Source organism: Candoia aspera, chromosome 17, assembly GCF_035149785.1.
Source record: "Candoia aspera isolate rCanAsp1 chromosome 17, rCanAsp1.hap2, whole genome shotgun sequence".
Lineage (NCBI taxonomy): Eukaryota > Metazoa > Chordata > Lepidosauria > Squamata > Boidae > Candoia > Candoia aspera.
This window is the reverse complement of record NC_086169.1, coordinates 10719243-10741972: the sequence shown is the minus strand read 5'-3', so window position 1 is coordinate 10741972 and position 22730 is coordinate 10719243. Positions and strand designations below refer to the sequence as shown.

General features: G+C 52.3%; 2 protein-coding genes across 2 annotated transcripts; one reads left to right on the top strand and one right to left on the bottom strand.

The window, feature by feature from the left end:
- The first annotated feature begins 960 nt into the window (after positions 1 to 960).
- Positions 961 to 9916, top strand: LOC134506510 (uncharacterized). Its single transcript, XM_063316730.1, has 8 exons — positions 961 to 1212; positions 1608 to 1775; positions 3609 to 3808; positions 5575 to 5818; positions 5951 to 6269; positions 7996 to 8060; positions 9416 to 9544; positions 9812 to 9916. The coding sequence occupies exons 1-8, from the start codon at positions 961 to 963 to the stop codon at positions 9914 to 9916; spliced, it is 1482 nt and encodes a 493-aa protein (XP_063172800.1).
- A 7090-nt stretch (positions 9917 to 17006) lies between these two features.
- NHLH1 (nescient helix-loop-helix 1) lies at positions 17007 to 17408 on the bottom strand. The gene has a single exon (XM_063317010.1). It carries the CDS (start codon positions 17406 to 17408, stop codon positions 17007 to 17009), a length of 402 nt encoding a protein of 133 aa, XP_063173080.1.
- Between the last annotated feature and the right edge of the window lie 5322 nt (positions 17409 to 22730).

Here is a 22730-nt window from a genome sequence, read left to right as displayed (position 1 = left end):
ACTTGTTCGTTGCGTGGCTTTAAAAAGCTCCCGATTGCAACCGACTCTGGGCGCTCTACACAAGAGCAAAGTGGGAACAATCGGGAAGAGGAGCGGATGACCAGCAGATGACCAGCCCCCAGGAACACCCCAGGGTGGGAGGTACCAGGGCTCGCCCCCCCTTGCCCCACGGCCTGGGAGCACAGCCAGGTTTCTAGGGCCATTCAGAAGATCATTGGGATTGGAAGCCAGATGGATCTGGGGCGGGGGGGCGGGGGCTGTTCCAGAGGGCAGGTGCCACAACAGAGAGGGGGCGCCTCCGAGGCCCCAAAGATGACCGTGTTTGATCAAGGGGACTGGGAGCCCACCCATCTGCCTGGACAGACTGGCCTTTTTTCCCCTGTAGCACTTTGGCGCACCGGCAGGGATGCAGAGAAAGTCTGCAGCATTTTTCTCGCCCTTTTGGGAAAGAGCATTTGCTGTTAAGCTGTCTTGGGATCAAAGGGGGTCCTTGTGCTTATTAAGCAATGGGGGGCAAATGTCCTGCCTTTTGTGCCCAGCCTTTCCCCTCGGGCCTCAACCCCCTCTGCCGCCCCCCCCCCCGCCCCGCTTCTTCTGCTCCAAAGGAAGGCATCAGGAGGGAATTGCTTTTTCGAAGGGGGAGGTGTGGCACCCAGGAAGGGGCAGCCGTGGGGCAGAAGGAAGGCCCCCTCAGTTCCCCCCAACAATCAAGAGAGATTTGAAGCACCGTCCGCAGGGGAAGAAACGGTTTGGGGGCGGGCGAGGCAGAGTTTGGCCCTGCATCACCCCAGCCAGATGCTCGCCCCTCCTGGCTTGGGGGGCGCAGTGTGGACAGCCCGGGCTCACCTGCCCCCTACCCAGCCCTCCCCCCACCCAATGCTCCTGACCAGGTGGGACAGGCAGTGGCTGCTCACCAGCCCTTTGCGGGGGGGGGGGTGTTCTGCAGGGGTATCCGTGGCAATGGGCAGAGTCACAGAGGAAGAGAGCGTGACATCAGCCCCCAGCCCCTACAAGGACCGCCAGCCATGGCCGGGGGGAGAGAGATGGCGCGGGGCAGGCAGGCAGGCCCACCAAAGACCCCAGGTCAGCCCTCACCCGGGCAGAGGTGCCCCGGCCTCGCAGGGTTTTCGGCATGGCTCGCCCAGCCCTGGCAGCGGGTGGGCCCACAGCCCAGGACTGGGGGACCCAAGTCCCAAACAGCCAGGGAGGAGGGTGAGCCTGCAACATCTGCCTTGCAGTGTCTCCAAAGGGGCTCCTCCAAGGCCCCCCTCCAGAAGCTCCCACTTGGGCAGCTGCAGACCCCGGGGGGAGGACGGGGAGAGGGGAGGCGGTGCTCCCTCGCATGAGCAGTCAGCAGAAGCGCCCTCTTAGCGAAGACGGAGGGGACATCCACGTCCTGCTTCAACCATGCCCACGTCCCCAGGGGTCAGGGGCACCCTCCCGAGCTGCAGAAGGTGCCGTTAGGAGTCCAGTTCCTATGCTCCCCAGCCAAACGGCAGCCAGGCCACACAGGCAGAGCGGAATGGCGCTGCCTGTGCGAAGGTCAGGGGCTTTGACCCCGCTCCAGAGCATCGCCGGCCCCTGGAGTCACGGCTCCCCCTTCCCAGGCAGGCCCGGGAGAAGCCAAGGCGATGGACACCTCCAGGGTCCCCGGGAACACCCCCAGCAGCCGCGGCCTCTTCAACACTGCCATGGGGCCTCTGCAGCGCCAGCTTCGCCTGGGCGAGTACAACCTGCTCAAGTGCGCTGCCATGTTTGAGAGCGACTTCGTCCAGGTAAGGGGGCCGAAGGAGCCGGGGAGATGGCCGTGCCCCCCCCCAGACCCCTGGAGACAGCTGTGCCTAGGAGTAGACCGAGCCACCAGCCATCCCCAGAGCCATCGCTTCCTTTGGGCTGCTGCCCCCCCCACCCCCTGGGTGTTTTTTGAAAGCAGTGGCCCTCTGTGGCTTCTCCCAGGTGATCTGTTCGAATCCCGACCTGGGATCCCAAACAATTGGAGGGCCAGAGCAGCTCCCCCCCCACCGAGGAAAACGAGGGGCAAAGGAGGGGCACGGGCAAGGGGCCTGAGACAGGCCAATGAAACCAGGCGCATTTGGCAAATGCGAGCAGAGAGACGGGTTCCTCCCGCCCTCCCAAGGTTGGAATGTGGGGCTATCTGTTGAGACCGAACGCAGGGTCAGCCTTCCCACGTAGGCCAGGCAGGAAGCTCAATCAGATGAGCTAATTCTACTTTATTGTAAGGCTACATTGACAGGATTTTGCAAGTCTGGAAGTACGGATCTCCCGCCGTCTCCTTTACAGCTGAGAAACTAGGGAGGGTCCCTTCTGAGCCTCTTTCTCCACCCATTATGCAGCTGCGGGCTCAGCTCCCTCTTATCCAACCGTTCCCTAGGCAGCATCTCTTGGCCCCGACTCCCAAGATCTTTCCCACATACCATCGACCTCCCTTCTTGGAGTCAGAAGGAAAATATATCAGCCCAAAAAGCACTACCCCACATCTGCATTTCACAGGTTTGGGCTGCTTGATTGTAAGGCCACATTGACAGAATCTTGCAAGTCTGAAAGCACAACCCTCCTGCCGTCTCCTTTACAGCCGAGAAACTGGGAAGGTTCCCTTCTGAGCCTCTTTCTCCACCCATTATGCAGCTGCGGGCTCAGCTCCCTCTTATCCAACCGTTCCATTCTAACACAGATTCTCAGAACGGATGTGTCAGCCTTACCAACTAGACCAGACAGATATGGTCAGATAAGCGAATTCTACTTTACTGTAAGGCTACATTACAGGATCTTGCAAGTCTGAAAGTACAAATCTCCCACCATCTCTTTTTACGGCCTGAGAAACTCGGGAGGGCCCCTTCTGAGCCTCTTTCTCCACCTGTTATGCAGCTCCAGGCTGTGCCCTCTCTTATCTGACCATTCCCTTGGCTGCATCTCTTCCCCCCGTTTCTCAAGGTCTAGGGAGGGGAGAGAGACAATTTTGCTTCCTCCATGGACTGCTCCTTGTGGCCAGCACTGTTGTAATGCTGCTGCACCAGCTGAACATGGGTTACTCCCTCCCGTTTCCCCACTTTGCCTCTTAGCCCGATAGGTCACAGGCATGGATGTGCAACCCTCCTCCATGCCTGTGAGGCCTGGGATTTCTGAGCACGGGCCAGTGCTCTTTTGAAAGGGTAGCTCTCCCTGCCACACCACTCCTCTGCACTTGTGACCCAAACGCCATGCTGGTTTTGGACAAGGCTTAGCTCTCTTCCAAAAGAATGCTAGACCCGTGTTTGGAAATACCTGGATCCACATCTGTGACCTCTTAGTTGGGCAAGTTGGCAGGCGGCTAAACCTGCCGTTCTAAGCACAGGCCTACATTTGCCCCCCGCCCCCCCCCCGGCACACACATGTTAAGGAGAATGATTGGCAGTTGTTTTCCCACCAGCAGGTGATGCTCGGTGGAAGAGGAAATGTCACGCGGTAAACCATCAGGCACTTCCTTGAACTTGTCCTACCTTGAAACGGTAGGGATGGCGTTATTCGCCAGCCCTTACTAAGGCAGAACAACGCTCAGCGGTTGGGGATGGTGTTAACCACAGTTTGCTGGCTGTGCCCGTCTCTTGCAGGTCAGCAAGCAAGGTGGCATCCTGGATGTCCACAACCAAGTGCAGCAGGTGCGTGTTGCCATTGCAGCCACGAGCCCAGGCCTCCTGGTCCCAGACGTGCTGCTGCTGGCCAGGCCAGTCTTCCTCCCTCAACAGCTGCCCCCCACTCTGCAGCACAGGTACCGCCCCCGTGCCCGGAACAGGAAGTTCGAGCTCACCAGGTAAGGCTTGCCAGCCAAGTCTTGCCCTGCCTCGGCAGTGCTGCGTTTTAAGGGTCTCTCCCTGAAATACTGGCAACACCCTGCAGGACATCTCAGCAATTTGGCCGGCTTTGCAAAACCTTGAAACTCAAAGTTGACACTGGTTCAAATAGTAGCCGGCTTGCTACCTGTAGGCCAGTGTTTCTCAACCTTGGCAGCTTGAAGACATGTGGAATTCTGGGAGTTGAAGTCCACACGTCTTCAAGCTGCCAAGGTTGAGAAACACTGCCATAGGCAGTTCTAGCTATTGCAACTTCTTAGCACTGAACAATCAAACAACCCAGGTCCGGCCCAGCTACATCATTTACAATTTTTCCTTTTCTGGCTGCTGCATTCCAACTGGTCAGCAAATTACGATGGGTGAGGACGATGCTGTGTTGAGGCTGCTCTGTAGGGTAGCAGCAATCCACGTGGCATCTAGACAGTCCATCACTTTGGACTCAACAGCTAAGAGATGTTTTGGAGCATGGCAGTATAAGACGCACAAGCGCCTGTTTGCTGTGTCTTAAGGGAAAAGACAGCAGCTGGGGGCCACTTGAACATCCCCGCGCACTCCAAAGCACTTTTTTTTATCTTTGGATGGAAGTGCTGCGTGGCCCTTATCTACCAAATTCGATTCTGTTTAAGTCTGCGCAGGAACAACGCTGGGAAAGTGGCTGGTTCACACCGCACAAGGATGAGGCTAAACTGGGTTAGGTCATTGGGATTCAGCGTGTTGTGGGAAGCCAGCCAGTGTTCATGTGGACGCCCTTCTGCTGGGCCTGGGTCTCTCCCCACTCCCTCCCCAAACACAGCAGTTCCTGCTCTGAACTCTTGCAAAGACAAAACAGTTTTGGTCTAGCAAACCTGTTAGCTGGTCTGAACAACGGGGAGTTCAGATTTTCTGGACTGGGACAGAAATCCAAGGGTTAGGTTGAGACTGTTCCGTGATTAGCAACCCTGTTCAGTCCCTTCTATGGTTTGGAAGGCATTTTTTAATGTGTCCTGTCTCACAAAGCTAGACAACTGCAGGGACAGTTTTAAGCAGCAGTGGCCAGCGAGGGCTCTGGGGTTGCCACTGGCCCAGCAGGCCAGTGAGTTTGGATCCTCGTTTTGGGAAGGGAGAGGGAGTTTTGAGGTCCTGGGGGGTCGGTTTGATTGTGTGGTTTAGCTGGCAAAGCCTAATCTTGTCATCTCCTTTGCTAAAGCAGATGGATGGCGATTGTGGGGGAAACATTTTTAATACCTGAATAAAAAATACAGGTAGTCCTCACTTAACGGCCATTACAACAGCACTAAAACCTGAGTTAGACTGGTCCTCACACTTAGGACCATCGCAGCATCCCCGCAGTCACGTGATCGCCGTTTTCGACTTTCCCAGCCAGCTTCCAGCAAGCAAAATCAATGGGGAAACTGCATGATTTGCTTAACAACCATGTGGTTTGCTTAACGACCAAGTGATTCGCTTAATGACTGCCACAAAATGGTCATAAAATTGGATCAGATTCACTTAATGACCTCTTTGCTTAGCAACCAAAATTATGGTCCCAGTTGTGGTCGTTAAGCAAGTACTACCTGTACTGCAGAGGGGAACATAAGCAGCTAAGTCTTTCTTGGTTACAGTGGCGTATAAACCCTGGCAAATGAATCAACAACCTAAACAGGATGGAGGGAGGTGCCCCATGTCAGTCCCCCCACAGCTGCACGCCCCTCCCCACAGACTTCCCTTTCCTCCCCCCCACAACCAGGCTCCTTCCGTTGTGCTTCGTCAAGATCTCCATCCATGATCAAGAGGAGAAACAACTCCGATTCAAACTGGTGACTGGCCGCACCTTCTACCTCCAGCTTTGTCCCCCAGCAGACAACCAAAAGGACAATTTCGACTTGTGGGTCAAGGTGGTCCACCTTCTTCGACCCCGCTCAGATATTAACCAGGATAAGGGGCACCAGGACCCATGGAAGTCTGGGGATTTACTCCCCCAAGCAACCAGTGTGAGTTGGCAAGCTGGCTGGGGCGCTTGGGGAGATCCGGAGGGCACCAGCTTGGAGAAGGCTGCGGTAGGACCAGCCCTCTTGGGGAGGGGGGTGCCCCCCCTCCGCATCACCTCTATTCTGCCCCCACAGAGTTCTGCCACCCAGGGCTCGGAAGAGAGAGAGATCTCCATTGCAGAAGTGTTGAGCATCCTGCAGGAGGAGATCCAGGAAAGTCCTAGCAATTCAATGGAGTTCCTGGACAGTCCGAGTGTCCCGCTGAGTCCCAGCCCGACCCTGATGGCCATTCCAGAGAGGCCAGACAGCCCTCCCCTGTTGGAGGCCCAGGGCTTCCAGGAGCAGCCCTGGAAGGTCCCCCCAGAAAGGAAGAAGGGGAGTCGAGCGCAGCGGCCGCCCACCAGCAGGTATGAGACAAGGGATGCTCTTGCCAGGCCAGAAGGAGACCCAGGAGGTGGGAGGTGGGGCCGGAGGTCAAAGGTGCCCCAGTGGAAATGGCCAGCAGGGCCTGAAGGGGCCTGATTCCAGCTTTGAATGTACGAGTCACCCTTCTCAGCCTGGCACTCTTCGCGTCCCATAATGCTGGGCCAGCATGACTCTAAAGGCTGTTCTCCAACCACTTTTCCTTGCTATTGAAAGCTCTGGTTGTCCAGAACTGCTCCACGGGGCCTGGGAGGAGGCACCACAGCTCCTCCTGTCCAAGGTCCACGCTCCAGAAGCAGAAGGTGGCCCAGGGCTATCACTGCACCGGATAGCATCTCATATACATTGACATTTAACTGGAGTAAAAGGTAGTTAATATGGTTACCTTCCCATCACTGACGTAGTTCCTTCCTTTCGTCACATTAAACATTAGTGTGGTAATGAGTTTCAGGAGCTTCGGATATCATGCGCCTCCCTGGCTCCTAAGCACCTCTCTCGCTTAGACTCCGGACCACATTCGCACAGAAGGCCTTTGTTGTGTCTTCAAACCTTAGGACGACATTCGCACAACATGCAAAGCTTGGAGAGGGTTGACCTTGATCATTTTTTTCTTTTGATGGAATCCATTCGATGCAAAGGGTTCGTTGGTCGCTTCCTTCAGCCGGAAAACAGAAGGGAAAGGGCTCAGGAAGAGGGGCCGAGAGAAGAGAGAGGCAGTGAACGAAGGAGGAAGAGGGAAAGGGAGAGGGAGATGGAGGTTTAACCCTTGGGGCAAACTGAACAGCTGTTCTGTAACTCAGCCCAGGAGAAGTTTTGCTGATGCATCTCTTTGAAAAGAAATCACCCGTGTCTTATACTACTTATTTATACAATGTTACTTTAAACCAGACTTCAGTGATTCAGAATCACCTGATCCTTTTTTTTCCACAATAATTTTATTAAGGTTTGCACATACAAAGGTAAAAAACTAATACAAACTGAGAAAATATAAAAAGTAAAGGAAAAAGAAAAGGAAGTGCAAAGAAATAGAGAAAAAGAGGAAAGAGGAAAGACCGAGAAAGGAAGATATCTAAAAGATGCCCCCCTCCCCTCCAGACAAGTATAAACCATTCCAGTAAGTTAACACCTTCTCTTATAAGAAATGAAAAAGAAAAAAAAATCATCTCCCCATATCACATCCCTTCTTAATAATCAAAATATAAGAAATCATCATTTAATCCCAATAGCAAAGGTCTGTTAAAAGCTACCAGAGATAACATGTAAAGATACTCATCTGGTCCAATGTTGCTAGTCTACCAGAGGAAGAGCAGGTAGCATTGGAGAGAAACCCTCAGGTGGATCCTTTGGCCGCTTTTGACAGACATTTTAATTCCTTCCAGTAGAGCACAAACCACCTTTCTACAACTGGGACTGGAACTTCTGTTGTTAAACAAGGCAGTTGTTAAGTGAGTCTTATTGCATTCAGTAATCAACTTTCAACGCAATATTCACACCACCAACCTTCCACTCCATACTCAAGCAAGACATCCCATAATCCAAGCCTTTCCGCTTTATCCTGAGCTTTCTCTGACTCCACAAATGAATAAGAAACTTCCTTTTTTACATTCACACATTTCTCAATGACCTGTGGAAGAGCGAAAATCTAGACCCTCCCTCGGTGTCCAGCAGCACAAGGAGGCCAATCGGTGGCAGTGGGCCAGCGCAGGGACGTCACAGGAGAACGGTCTGAGTTCTGATTAAAACTATCCCTCTTGCAGAAAAAGCAGAACAAGAACAAGAAGTAAGTCTAGCAGATCCCAACGAAGCCATTCTTCTAAGAGAGGTAAGCAAAGCCGTTGCTCCCGGAATCCTGAAGCCTATCCCATAATGTTGTGGATCTCTCCTGGGTCTCTCCTGGGACGTCGTGTTGGGTCAAAGAAGGAAAGGAACGTTCAGATCAAAGGTTCTTGGCAATTTGGAAACGAGGGAGTTAACGCACAATACCAGGCAAGCCATCTGAAATTCTGAAGGCTTATGGGATGGGAGGCTTGCCTGTTCCCCCGTTTTGCTTCTCCAGGGAGCACCCCCTTGAGACAGCCAGCTCCGGAGCACCCAGGGTCTTGTTTCTGATTTTGGCACACCCCTGTGGGAACCCTTTTGGCATGAGCTTACACTCATGGGCACCACTCTTGCAAGTCCTCATTCTCCAGCATCAGCTTGAGAAGGCCCATAACTCAGGGCATGGCTGGCTTGAAAAAAACTCTGGGCATCCCTCTGCTGACAGCAAAGACCCGGAGCAACAAAGTCTGGGGGTTGAGGGCAAAGCTCGTTTATTTGCACCATCCGCCTTACACTGCTGACTGCCAAACTCTTCCAGCAGCGTACCAAAGACCCACGAAGCCAAGCTCGGAAACCGTTCCAAGTTATGACGGTGCCGAACGAAGGGACTGGCAGCCGGTCCTCACACTTACGCCCAGTGCTGCGTCCCTGCGGTCACGCATTCGGCCCAAATTTCAGATGAAGTCTTTCCTTTCTCCCCAGCCGCAAGCCAGGTTCCCAGGAAAATCTCTTCCCTCCTGATGGGCTCTTTCGGTAGCAGCCAGAAGCACCTCAAGAGTTCTCACAGCAGCCAGAAGCACCCTAAGAGCAACGAAAGAAAGCGCTGAGCAGCCCCCCCAACCTTGAGAAAAGTCAGAGGCCTGAAAAAGACAAAAAGGCCTCCCTCTTTTCTGGAATCTCTGTCATTAATAAAGACGATGACTGGAAACACATTTCTGAGGTCTTTTGTCCTGTCTTCTGGAACAAGGTTTCTCAACCTCAACTTTCAGATGGGTGGACTTCAACTCCCAGAATTCCCCAGCCAGCATGAAAGTTGCCAAGTCTGAAAGACGCTCACCTAAATGACAGCATGATGTCTGGTGTCTGCGTGATTCGGACGTCTCTTTTGGGTCTTGGAGACCAAGGGGGTCATGGCTGCTTAGCAAATCGGGGGCTCTTCCCTAGACTTCAGGGGATGTGCTTTCCACCATCCTGGAGATGGGAGGAAACGGAGAATTACTCCCCCTCCCAGCAGCCCTTTCACCGTGCTTTGCAATGAGGAGGGGGCACGCAGCCATTGCCGTTGCCACTGGGGGGCTGAGAAGGAGCCTCTTCTCTACTGCCTGCCTGCACCCCTCCGCCTTGGGCTGCTGCTGCAAGGAGAGCGCAGGGGTCCCGGTTGCAATATCCATCTCCGAATCCTTGATCCACGGCCCCCTGGCCCAAATGGAGGCTGCTCCTGGACCCCCCGGGGCAAGGAGGACGCCAAAGGGAATTTTGTTGCTGGAGGTAGAGCAGCATGCAAGATGGGCAGACCCATAACCTTAAGCCATGGTTAGTAAGAGTCCCAGGCTGAGTCACGCAAAGCCTGCCATTAGAATGGTGGGTGAGCTCTGCAGAGCGTCCAAGCCAAGTGACCCGGCTCCAGAAGCACCTGGGGGTGCTCCATTCCGTATTTCTGGCTTTTGAAACCACGAACCCCTCGCTGGCCTCTCCTCGGGGCGAGGCAGCTGCCCTCTCTGGGGAACACAGCGTTAACCCAAACTTTCTCGACAGAGATCCCGGGAATTTTCCCTTGCTGGGAACACTTGCCGGGGACCGGAGAAACCCACTTCATCTTCGTCTGGGCCGAGCACAGAATTGCCGGGAGGGATCCATTGAAGGGGCCCAAGCTGTCACGGGGAGGCTGGGGCCTCGCGGGAAGTGGGCTGCCACCGGGCGGGATTCACAATGCCCTCCGTATGTTGTGGGAGGCTTGGCGGCCCCATGACAATGGGCGCCGCAGACGGGCTGGGGAAAGCGACAGCCTGTTCACACTTTTCGCCCCGATTAATCTGTCTGCTCCCTCCTTACAAACGCACGGCACGCAGGGGGTGGCGGTGGCATGGAGGGTTGCCCAAATGCAGAGCCAGGAAGGAGTCCCAGATGTTTCAGCAGCAGGCAGGGTGCTTTCGGGGGTGCAGATACAGACCAGCCTTCCCACCCTTCTCAGAAAACCTCCCTTGCCCGGCCAAGGGACGGCTTGTCCTCCGGAGCAGCCAGCTGGGTCGATTGGGCAGGCCAGGGTCGTCGGTATCCATGGGGAAAATCAGAAGACCCGGATCCCTGTGCATCTGATGAATTTGGGGCACAGCAATGCCAGCCAGCAGGGTTTTTAATCCAGCCTATCTGGGGAGCAGCAGGTTTGTTTATTTAGTTCCTCCATCCATTGATATGGCTGCCCGATTCTTAAACTGGATGGCTGTTTGTAAAACGTCACGTTATCCTATCATCATCATCATCATCATCATCGTGGTTTAACTGAGGATTATTGGCAGAAAAGGATTGACTTCACGTCGCTTCTGCGCTCTTTCTAACCTCTGCACAACAGAGCAATTTCAGTGGAATGATTTCCTTCTTGCTGACAAAGAGATAATGTTGAGCTTTATCTTTATCAAATATTTATATTTATAACTTTATATCTCTATTTCTATGGATAACATTCTACGGCACTTTAGAGCGCTTAGGATGCATCGCACACCTTTGCGTGCCATATTTTTCAAGGACCCCCTAAAGTGGCAACTTCATTATCTCCGTCTTGCAAGCAAAATGTTTTCCGCATTTGCCAACACGCTCAACTAGGTCAGTGAAAGACCCCACTGTCGTGTTCACACAGCCTCAAGAAAGACGTTGCTGGGCTCCCACAGCTGTTCAGTGCGATGTCAGCCTCTTCTGCAGGCCGCAGAAAGACCCCCATAGGCCTGGGGAATCTAGCAACATGCTGGTAGCTGTGCATACTTCGCACATGGGCAGCTGCTCTGCGCACTGTTGCAAGACCTTTGAAGAGGGTTTCTCAACCTTGGCAACTTTGAGATGGGTGGACTTCAACTCCCAGAATTCCCCAGCCAGAATTCTGTCTTCGAAGTGCAAGCAGCAACAGAATTTGGATATTACGATCAACAATTAAGCATTGTTCTCTTTCCATAGTACAGCGAGGAGAAAGATTTTCAAGCCACTTGGTTTCATTTCTTTGAGTTTTCCTTTCTCCTCTATGTCTGTGCATTTTCTTTTCCCACAAAAAACCTGAAGTAACCAGGCATTATGTTCTTAATACAATCTGTCAAAATTTAACCTCAGAGAGAGAGGATAAAATATAAATGCATTTATAATTGCTGTAAAGAAGATCAGAAGCCACATCTTTTTCTCTTTTTCTTTTTTCCTTTTTTCCTTTTCTCCTTTTCTCCTTCCTTTTTTCTCTTTTTTCTTTCATTCCTTTTCCATTTACTTATCCCTTTTCTTTCTTTTTCCTTTAAATGTGTATTGCTTTGCCTTTTACAAACAAAGTCTTTCATAGAAATGAATTTACAAAATAGGTACAATCTGCCAGAATGTGAACAGGGTTTCGACCGGTTCTTGGTTTTTTTACTATTCGTTTTAAGTCAGATAAAAGGAAACATTAGCAACGGGGTTCTGCATTCTGCTGTCTGATGGCAAGACTGGGTCTTGGTCGTTTTATCTTATATTTTCACAGGGATCCCTTTCACCCCATTGCAAACGGCCTGGAAATCCATAGACACAAGGCGAGAGGGGCATGTGCCCGCCCCGCCACTCTGCGCACACAGTTTTGGCAAACAGATTGGAAACCCGGCCGCACTCTGGCTCGTGCGCCTTCAGCTCAGGAGCAGCCAGGAGAAAGGCCTGGTCTCCTCCCTTTCATTAAAGCGTGTCCAGGCATGTCCCCCGGGCCCCCCCTCCCCTCCCCTCCCCTCCCAGGACAGCCATCCCCATCCGTCACAAACAAGGGAGCAGCTGTTTCCATGGCCGGGAATCAAAAGCGTTCCGGCCTTTGGCCTGTGGAGCCGGTCGAGGCTGCCAGGAGAGGGCTGTGGAAGAAGATGGCACCCACGGGGGCAGAGGAATGGCAGGGGAGGGGGGCAAAAGCAGGTGCAAAATGCACAGAAAGTTCAGCTCTTTTTATTTTGACTCCGTACTTGCAGCGACAGCATCCAACTCGGCGAATTGTTAAGGCATCTTTGGGGTTCCTGCATGAAAGAGCCTCTCCTCTTTTGCCAAGGGCCACTGCTGGTCATACTGGCACATTCCTAGGGTTTATGCTTCATCACCTTTTATGCTGCACCCAATGGGCTTAACCAGTGTTTTTCAAACTTGGCCACTTGAAGATGTGTGGACTTCCAACTCCCAGAATTCCATCCCCGCCCACCTCCCCCCCAAAACAGGGGACTCTGGGCGGTTTACAATAACCTTTATCTAGTCGTTATTACTGTGCAGGAGCAAAAGGTCCACTGAATGCTTTTACCCCACAAGGAACCTGAAAGGCTGAGAGGGCGACTCAGGTGGGGTCAGGGAAGGGCTAGAAACGGGGTTTATCCCCCTTCCCAGCCCAAAATGGTCGCTGCCTGCTGCAGCCACTGCCCTGCCACGCTTTGCAGAAGGGTTAGGTCCGACCTCTCCAATGTTTCCAGCATGCAGCAAACGTCCTGCCTTTGGTTGCCCATCATCCCCACCCCAGTTCCGGTAGAGGGCACCAGGCTGGGGAAGTCTCATTTGAACCAGAGTTTCAAAAAGATTGTTCAGTTACTGTGCTTTTCAATTACGCTTTTTAGGTGCCTCGAAAGGCAACTTACTGTCTGTCTTTCCGTCCGTCCATCCACCCATCTACATAGGCCATAGGCCAATCACAATATGTTTTATTAATTTTTTTTCCCCCAGAGGAAACATTACCGTACTTAGGACTCTTCAAAAGACATGTGTCAAATGAGTAAGGACGTGTTTAGGAGAAAACGGCAGCCAACTTGAACATTTGATATACATTATGGGGCCTGACTGGATAATTCCTTCCAGCCCGCACAATTCTGCTTGACTGTCTACCTCTCACACCTCTCTCACTGTCACGGTCACAAGCCCTTCTCCCATGCTGGCTGGGGAATTCTGGGAGTTGAAGTCCACACCTCTTAAAGCTGCCAAGGCTGAGAAACACCGCCCTGAACAAAAAGCGTATAATTTCTTTGTGGTGCTGATGCAGCTTCCCAGCAGAGAATTCTTCCTGCATGCTACAGCAGATTTCCAGGTGCTCTCGGACAGTATTGGGGCCCCACCCTCAGAACCTCCACTCAGCACGGGTACCCCTGATTATCTGGGGAGATGACATCAATCCGTGTGAAGGACATGCTGCTTGGGGAAGGCTTAGTCCCCAGGTTATTATTCCTGGGATAAGTGAGCTTTTGGACTTCTAAAGATTCCAAAAGAGCTTTGACCACAGTCACTGAAGACTCCTCTCTTTCCCAAATCTGCTTTTTTGAGAACGTTAGGGTTAGAGGGGCAGGGGTTAGAGGGGCAGGTGACACCGGGCAGGGAGACGTTGGTCACTTCTGGATGCTCCCTAACGGCAAGGACCGCCTTCTATGGTTTGGGTATTGGACTGGGGACACTTGATGGACCTATCATATTGATCTGGGATTACGGTCACCGCTCTGTGCGTCCTAGAAAACAAATGTTTGCAGCTGAGAATGAGATATTGTGCTTCTGAGGAAAGGGTTCACGCTAGTTCACACTGACCTCGGGTGACACACACTTTACGGTCTCTTGGACTTTACTCAATGAATATGATTCAATGACTCAATGAATCAAGACTTTGCATGATGTCTAAAGCAGATCGGCCTAATGCCTTGGGGCACCATCGTCGCCTTAGTGCGGTTGTCCCCAACCCAGTACCCTCCCAATTGTGGACTGGCTGAGAACTCTGGACATCGTCATCTGAGGCATCTGGAAGACAGGATCCAGATGCAAAGCAAGGTAGATGGAATACAGCTGGCAGAAATAAAAATCTCCAAGAATGTCTGGATAATGACGGTGGAATGGCCTTTGATGGCCCCGACTACATTCACACATGCAATAGGCAGCTCAGCTTGCTTCTGGACGGAACTGGCCCAGGCGACCTCGTGATGCATCTGGGCAGAGAAGCAGCTCACCCTGGCTTGATGGAGGCCCCCTCCAGCCATATCCTTCCAGTCCTGCGCTGCTGTGCGATTCCTTCACGCTCTGGAGTGCAAGATGTGATTAGGCTGATCCTAATGGGTGTGTGACTATCAATTACTGCTCATGAAATTGCCCAGCTGCCACCCAGCAGTACACAAGAAAGGGGTGGGTGGGGGTACTTCTAAGAAAAAAAAAGGGTCTGTCGCTGCCCAGCCCTTTTGCGATCAAATTAGGCTCATCTGCATGGAAGAGTTTAATTTTTTCCTGTCTGCTTACAAAATAAATAATAAATAACAATAGTATCTGCTCTGCTCTAACCAAACAACAGATATACACATAAATGCGCACATACAGAAGGACATTCCATAAACATGGATTTCTTTTTCCCCACCCTCCTGAAATCTTTTTCCCAAACAAAAGTGCATCCACACTGTAAATAAATAACATCTTAAAAAATAAATACATCAAATAAATACATAAATAGCTTGTGGCACGAAACGGCTGTTCTGGATGTCGGCAAGCAGGGCTCCATTCCGCAGCCGTGAGCAACTGCAAACTCTCGCCTTCTCAGCTCCCCGGGGGGACCCCAACAGTGCCAGGGGAGGGATGAAGACCAGGCTGTTTGGGGGCTGCAGGATTGGAGGGGGGCTTCAGGCTGCAACCTCCCGGGCAAGCTTGTGATGATGACCCAAGGTGTGGCCCCTGAAGCCTTTGGGGCCACTGATCTACCACGGTTAATGCAACAGAAGGGGGGAGTTTTTAAACACAGAGGGATGAATCGTATCATCTGCACTTAATTGCTTGAATGGAGATTAAATTTAAATGCAACCAAGCCAAATTTAGTCCTCGTCCAAGCCCCATTCATTTCTTGTTCCCAACCCTACCTACTAGGTGGAGGGCAATCTCTTGGCCCCCAAAAAATCCAAGGGAAAAGGTGGGATGTCAGTGAATAAATGCATAACTTCACGGGGGGCTCCCTGGCCAGCCACCACTTGCATGCAGGAGACCCCCAGCCTCTCTGGGCAGGGCTGGGAAAGCCTCCCCATTCCCCAGGCCCCCCACTACAGGCACTCTAAACTAAACCAATGGAGGGCTCATCTGAGGCTGAGGCAGAATCCAACACAGCAGTAGCAGCACAAGTGTGGGTCTGTGTGTGTGTTGCTTTGCTAGAAGGAACAAAGGCCCTTGTGGCAACTTAAAAGCAAGCAATTGCACATAGATTTGTGGCTCACTGTCCCCCGTCAGACCTGTAGGGGCCAGGCATGAGAACGATGGCCCACAGATCCGGGGGTAGCTGAATTTGCTCAACGTCCAGGTGTCATGAGATCCCGGGGAGAACGTTTCCACATTGCCAGTATCAGCAACCAGCAGGCACCAAATCCAGTCCTTGACGGAAAAGCAGGTCTTGGCCTTCTGCCGTTTACCTCGAGACTAAAGAGAAAACTTTGTCCTTTCGAGACAAAGAGGCTTTCGCGGCCCAAAGCAGCCGGCGTGTCCTGGCCTTCTTCCTTACGTATTTCCTTTCTGGATCCAGGTTGCTGCTTTCAAATCGTGCCCAGGAACCTCTCAAATTTTTTTTCTCCAGGCAAATGGCTTACAAAGGGCCAGAGGACTGGGGGGAAGGTGGGATGGGTCTCAACGGGTCTGGGGTGCCCTATCCAACTGGGTTCAAGCCCAGGGCTATGAAGCTGTCCTTCTAGCATGTCTCAGATGAACCCAGTGATGGTCTTCAAAGAAGAAGGCCACCGGGACCCTCTGCCTCTGTCTGTGTCGGTTTCTTTAAATCCCAAAAAACCTATTTTAACAGCCTCTCTAACTAAATCTGCCTAGGGGATGAAGGAAGCTTCTCTGCAGCATTCTGGACTGCTTTTTCCCCTGCTAATTTTCACATCAGTACATGTAGTCCTTGCACTTACGACCATTTGTTCCAAGTTACAATGGCGCTGAAAAAAGTGACATGTTACATGCTCACACTTACGACCATTGCAGCATCCTGGTGGTCGCATGATCAAAATTCAGGCGCTTGGCAACTGGCATGTATTTATGACAGTTGCAGCCACCTGGGGTCATGTGATCACCATTTGTGACCTTCCCAGCTGGCTTCCGACAAGCAAAGTCAATGGGGGAAGCTGGGTTTGCTTAATGATCATGTGATTCGCTTAACGACCACTGTGATTCGCTTAATGGGCGCAGCGAAAAAGCTCGTAAATCAGGTGTGACCCACTTAACAACTGCCTCGCTTAGCGACAGAAGTTGTGGTCCCAATTGTGGTCATAAGTCAAGGACTACCTGTATGTTTAAGTATTAGAGATACGCCTACATTTAAGGTCATTTAGACTGAGTTTAGACACACATGGTTGGGGATGGAAATAAAAGAAAATCCAAACCGAACCAGCGGGGAAATGCCCCCCAAGAAAGCATCTTGGGGGAATGACAATGTCAGGTGGTTCTTGACTACAGATGTCCCTGGTGAAGGGGAGCGAAAGCACTTGTCTCCTTCAGGCTCACGGTGGGACTGGAGAGTTCTGGGCGGCAGCTTCTCAACCAGAAAGAAGGTGGAGCAGGTCAGCATAGCTAAACCAGGACCACCTCGCACCCATGGCATTCTGCACTTAGGAGCCAGAACAGGAGGGCAGAAATGACAGAAGGACATGCCAGAATGGGGTTCTTATGGATGTTTGCCTGCAGATCGAAAGCCAGAGAGGGTGCTCATGGCGTGCGAACTCTCGGACACGCGGGTCCGCCTGGCGGGCGCCGCCCCCGCCGCGCCCGAGACTCAGACGTCCAGGACGTGGTTCAGGTAAGAGATGTAGCAGATAGCCAGCCGCAAAATCTCAATTTTGGACAGCTTCTTATCGGGAGGGAGGGTCGGCAGAAGCTTGCGTAGCTCCGCAAAGGCCATGTTGAACGCTTCCACCCGGATCCGCTCCCTCGTGGCGTGGGCGGTCCGATATTTGGCCGTGGCTCTCCGCCGACGCCGGCGCTCCTCCCGGCTGAGATGCTGAAGGTCCTTCTTCACGTTGTCGCTGGACTCGGCCCCTCGGGACTGGCCACACAGGCCGAGAGAGCCGGCATCTTCCGCGGCCCCGCCCCGGCCGCCCCCGCAGTCGCTGAAGACGGACTCCGTCTCCGAATGGGTGGGCTGGAGGTCGGTCTCGGTCTGGTCGGAATTGAGCATGGTGGCCAAGAGGACCACGAGGCAGCCTGGTTGTGGGGTGGGAAGAGGGGAGAAGGAAGGGACGGGACGGGCTTCAGGGAGACACTACAGGAGGACAGGCGGGACGGGCTTCGGAATCCACCTCGTTAGCTCTCATGGAACAGTGGAAGGCCACCCAATATCTGGAGACGGGGCACAAATTCTGGATGGATCCAGACACCCAGCAGTGGGAGCTTCAGCGCCTACCTGGAAGGACGACAGAGAGAGAAACAACATGGCAGCAATAATATATTCAGACAATGCCACAGTGCCAGCGTGGTGCACGTTTACTCAGACAAGCCCCCCTGAGATAAACAGGGATTACTCATATGTAAATAAGAGTCAAATATAGGCTCAGATATAACAGCCTTCTACACAGAGACACCCAGGCCTTGTTCCTGTAACCCACTAACCCCTGACACGGTTTCTCCGGGCTTGGCTTAGCAAGATAAACAAATCTAACCACCGTGTTTGTAAACCACAGCTTAAAGGCTGCGTACCCAGACCTGTGTGGTTTGCTCAGTGAGTTGTGACTGAGCAGGATGTGTGAATCCAGACACTATTTTTGCAAGGTTTAATAGGAGAAGAAGGAAAGGGGTTGAAAAGCAACCGAAATAGGGGAAAGAATTTATTTGCAAACAAAGGTAGGGCGCTAGAAGCACAGCGGAGCAAAGGGGAAGAAATAAACACCTTTTTTTTTCCAGCAAACACAGAAGGAAAAGAGAAGGAAGGATGGGCAGAACCGAAGGGCTCTGAATGGAAAGGAGGGAGGGAAGGGACAGAAGGTCCCGGCTGACAGGTGGCGAAGAAAGAGAGGCGCTGCCTGGTGTAACAGGAGCCCACGACAGGAGGGATTTTGGACACATGGGCCCCGCCCCAACAGCTTGGCCGTCCTAAACGGCTAAGAAGGACAGAGGGAGGGGGCGTCAAGTCACTAGTCCTCAGGGCTGATTTGGAAAAAATTACAAGTGCTGATATTTGAACCTATGGAACACCCTTAGCAGCAAAGGTTGATTCACTGATTCACTGATTCATTGATTCAGTTTCTCTGAATGCAGCTAAATTTTGTTATACTGTCTATAAAATTCAGCAGACTTCGATTGCCCACTGATGATCCCACCATTATTATTATTATTATGTTTTATTTCATTTTAATGCATTTATTTGTATTTGTACAAATTTGTATTTTATTTGTAATCCTGGTCTGTGACCATAATAAAATATTGATTGATTGGTTGGTTGGTTGGTTGATTTGCAATACTTAGAACCCACCCCAGCCCCAAAACTTAATTATTTTTTTTCATCCGTTCAACCGTGTCCGATTCTTGGACACTGCCTGGACACGTCCCTGCAGTTTTCTTGGCAAGGTGTTTATTTATTTATTTAATAAATTTATTCACCGCCCATCTCCCCCTCATGGGGGGACTCTGGGTGGTTTACAATAAAACAGGATTAACATTTTCAGAAGTGGCTTGCCATTGCCTCCTTCCAGGGCTGAGAGAGAGGGACTGGCTCAAGGTCCCCCAGCTGGCTTCGTGCCCAAGGCAGGACTTGAACTCAGAGTCTCCCAGTTTCTAGCCTGCAGCCTTAACCACAAGACCAAACTCGCTCTCTAATTGTAAATAACTAAACCCAAAAGAATATCAAAAAGCCAAATTAAGCGGAGAAGGAAATCACGACAAGACCCATGCTGGGTACCCTGCATCAAGACCCTGGGTGAAAGCAAATGCATATTGGAATAAAACCGCTTTCGGTTGTTTCCAGAACTGCAGCAAGGTGGGAGGCGCAGGTACTTCCAGGGAACAGCATTCCATAAAATGGGGGATCCTACAGACAAGGCCCATTGCCCCACCCACATCACCCAAATTTCATTGGTGGGGCGGGGGGGACAGACTTTCTTGGTGATTGGACTGGACTGGCAGATTCAATTCTGGCAAGGCCGGAGGTCTCCCAGGGCTACTCGGTTCTGGTTTCCAGTTAACGACCAGCCCTCTGAATTGGGACCAGAAGCCAACTGGCGACCAGTGCAGTGACTTTACTATAAGTGTAATTCTGTATTGGGGGCTGTTCTGCCAGTAAACTTACCCCTGTATTGTCATCTCCAAGGGCAGCACCATGAAGCGTGTGTTGCAGTAGTCCAAGCATGTGGTGCTCAAGACATGAGTTACGGAGATCCTGGTCCAGGTAGGTTGTACCTGGCACAGCAGCCACTTTGTCACAATTTCCCCCTTGTTGCTTAACCAGGAATTGTGAGTCTAGGAAGGTCCCAAGTCACGGACCATCTCCTTCTGGGGAAACCCAACCCCGTCCAGAGTTGCTACAGGGACTGGTCTTTCCATAGTGCCCAGATGTCCACACACACTGGCAACTCCCTCTTGGTAAGATTTAATCTGAGCTTCTTTCGTGCCATCTCGATCCTCACAGCCTCCAGGCACCGGTTCAAGATTTCGTGGCATCACTGGCTTGGTCTGGTGTGGCAGTGTATAATTTAGCATCACCAGCATACCAGTGGCACCTCATCCAGGTCCAGCGGGTAACTTTCCCAACAGTTTCAGGCAGAAGAACAACGTAGGGGAATGCCCTGAGATACCCCCCAATGGAGTTCCCATGGACTGACACACAGTTGCTCCAAGATCAACCACCAGGTGGAACCTGCTCCTCAGGCAGGTGTAGGACCAATGCAAGAGGCCCAGTCTGGCCTAGTGCTTAAGGCACCGGGCTAGAAACCAGGAGACGGAGAGCTCTAGTCCTGCCTTAGGCACGAAAGCCGGCTGGGTGACTTTGGGCCAGTCACTCTCTCACAGCCCAGCCCACCTCACAGGGTTGTTGTTGTGGGGAAAGTAGGAGGAGGAAGGAGTGCTAGGTATGTTTGCTGCCTTGAGTTATTTATAAAAATAATAAAGGTGGGATAGGAAATAATTAAATAAATAACACGGTGCTCCTGATTCCCGACTCTTTTTAGGCAGTCTATGGTTGGCAGGGCAGAGCGCTGCTGAAAGGTCTAATAAGACCAAGAGGACCAGTCCCGTCCCCACTATCTGGGTCGTGGTGGAAGTCATCTACCAGGGCAACCAATGCCATTTCTGTCCCATGGCAGTGCCTGAATCCCGACTCGTAAAGAGCTGGATAACCTGTTTCCCACAGGACCCTCAACCGCTGCCCAGCATGTTCTCAGCAACCTTCTCCAAAATGAGAATGGGGGAAGCAGAGCAAAGGTTGCGTAGATCCAGGGACAGCTTCTTCGAGAACGGGCACACCACGGCCTCCTTCGAAGCAGTGGCATCATCCGATTCCTGATAACTTCCTGGATCAAGCCCCTCGTTCCCTGTCCGGCCATCCAAAGGAGTCCGGAGAGAAGGGACCCAAAATAGAGAGGACAGGATTCAGACTACAAAGTACTGGATCCACTTCCACAAGCTCAAAAGCGTTCCAGGTCATATCACAGAACGGCACCGTCTCCACCACAACAGATTCTGCCCAAGTTACATCCAACCCAAAGCAGATGTAGCCACTTAAAGCTACACAGGAACCCCCAGATCCACCTGCTGCACCTGCAGGCGTTTCACCCTGTCCGTCTTTCCCCAAAGGGGTCCAGATATCTCTCAACGGTGCCACAGGCAGGACCGTGGTGCACATGGGGAAGAACTGTCTTCTCAGTCACTTCATTTCCTCACCGTTTCGGAGCCACCCGGGATAAGTGACCGAGCGGAGGCCCACAGGAGCACTCTCATCCAGCACACTGGCCGCCTCGGTATTCCACCGATCAACCAGTCACAGGGCGGCACTGCCCACCAAGTTGCTGGGGAATTCCCCAGGTGCCCTCTGAAAACCTTCAGGACCCGTCGGACATCGGGGTCAACTGTTGTGACTGATCCTCTGCCCTCGTGGGGGTCCGGGGCGTCTGTGATCCACATCTTAACAAGGAAATCAATGAGACCCAGCTAGGTGGACGTCCCACATTTCAAAACAGCTGAGCCGCTTTGAAACCTTCACAGGACACACAATCACCACAGCGTGCGTTACCAGACGTGATGGCGGCTTATCCTTCCATATCTCTGTCTCTAACATGTTGCCTAATCCCAGTCTGGACACTGCCACAACCTGCCCTTAATGCCAGGGAGGGGGCAAATATAGCTGGAGGTTGCCCTGCACTGGAGACTTGGTGGGGGCTGGAGGCACAGCAGGACCCACGGGGCCCGCCCTGCCTGGCTGGTGACAGTGTCCAGGTTTCAGTGATAATGGGAAGAAAAGCCACTGAGACGGAGCGGGGAGAAGATAACGCCCATAAGTGGCCAGTGCAGGGGGACCAACGTACAAATCCCAGTTCTGAGTAAGGAAAGAGCCAGTGGCTTGGACAGGACCTTTGGTTCCTCTAGGAGCTCTCTAGAGACTGAGCTCTTCATAGCTCGTTAACGCCAAACCCTTCCCTGAAACTGAAACATACCTGGTGGGCGGAGATGTTTACAAGAAACGGGCATGTTTGTGCGCATGATGGAACGGGAGACAGCAGGCACGGGAGTGGAGTGCCATGCCAAGGGCTGCCGGATTTCTCCCGGACTGGAAGACACGGTCCTCGTTTTCCGCTCCCTGAGAAATCACCGTCTCCGTGCCTGAGCCGGGGAAGTGCCTTGTGTAAAAGTCTAGATCGTGAGACCTGCCATTCTCCACAACCTGCCGCTCATCTCCCATCTTGAGTCTCCAGAAACTCAACAGCCATCTCCCTCTCTCTCTCTCTCTCTCTCTCTCCCTTTCCACCCTCTGCACATTCACGGCGGTTCAGACCTCACAATACCACTTTCCAAGCAGTTTGAACAACCGCACCCAAGGTGTGATCCTCGATGGACTGAGGTCTACGTGGTTCTGCCCTGGGCCCAGGGCTGTTCAACGTTTTCATAAGTGACCTAGACGAGGAGACAGAAGGGACGATCATCAGATCTGTGGCCAACACAAAGCTGGGCGGTTTGGCAAACACCTCAGGAGACAAACTCAGGGTTCAGAAGGGTCTTGACAGAACTGAATATTGGGTCCTATCCAAGAAAATGCTGTTCACTGCCAAGAAATGTTAAGTTTTATCTAGGGAGGAAAAAACTGACTAGGCAATAACCAGCTTAGCAGTAACACTTGTAAGAAGGATCTGGGTGTCCTGGTAGACCGTAGATTGCACAGAAGCCAGCAGAATGCGACAGCTGCCAAAAGTTGGGTCTTGGGTGGAATCAGGGAGGAGTAGTGGCCGCAGGAAGTGACCGCAGTGCCCTGCCCTGGACGCACTGCACCCGGAACACGGTCCAGGCCTGGTTGCCACAA

Coding starts and splice junctions, on each gene's coding strand:
- LOC134506510 (XM_063316730.1), top strand. CDS start 961: ATGGGCAGAGTCACAGAGGAAGAGAGCGTGACATCAGCCCCCAGCCCC. Junction 3,809..5,574: donor AGGAAGTTCGAGCTCACCAG/GTAAGGCTTGCC, acceptor CCCCACAACCAG/GCTCCTTCCGTTGTGCTTCG. Junction 5,819..5,950: donor TACTCCCCCAAGCAACCAGT/GTGAGTTGGCAA, acceptor CTGCCCCCACAG/AGTTCTGCCACCCAGGGCTC.
- NHLH1 (XM_063317010.1), bottom strand. CDS start 17,408: ATGCTCAATTCCGACCAGACCGAGACCGACCTCCAGCCCACCCATTCG.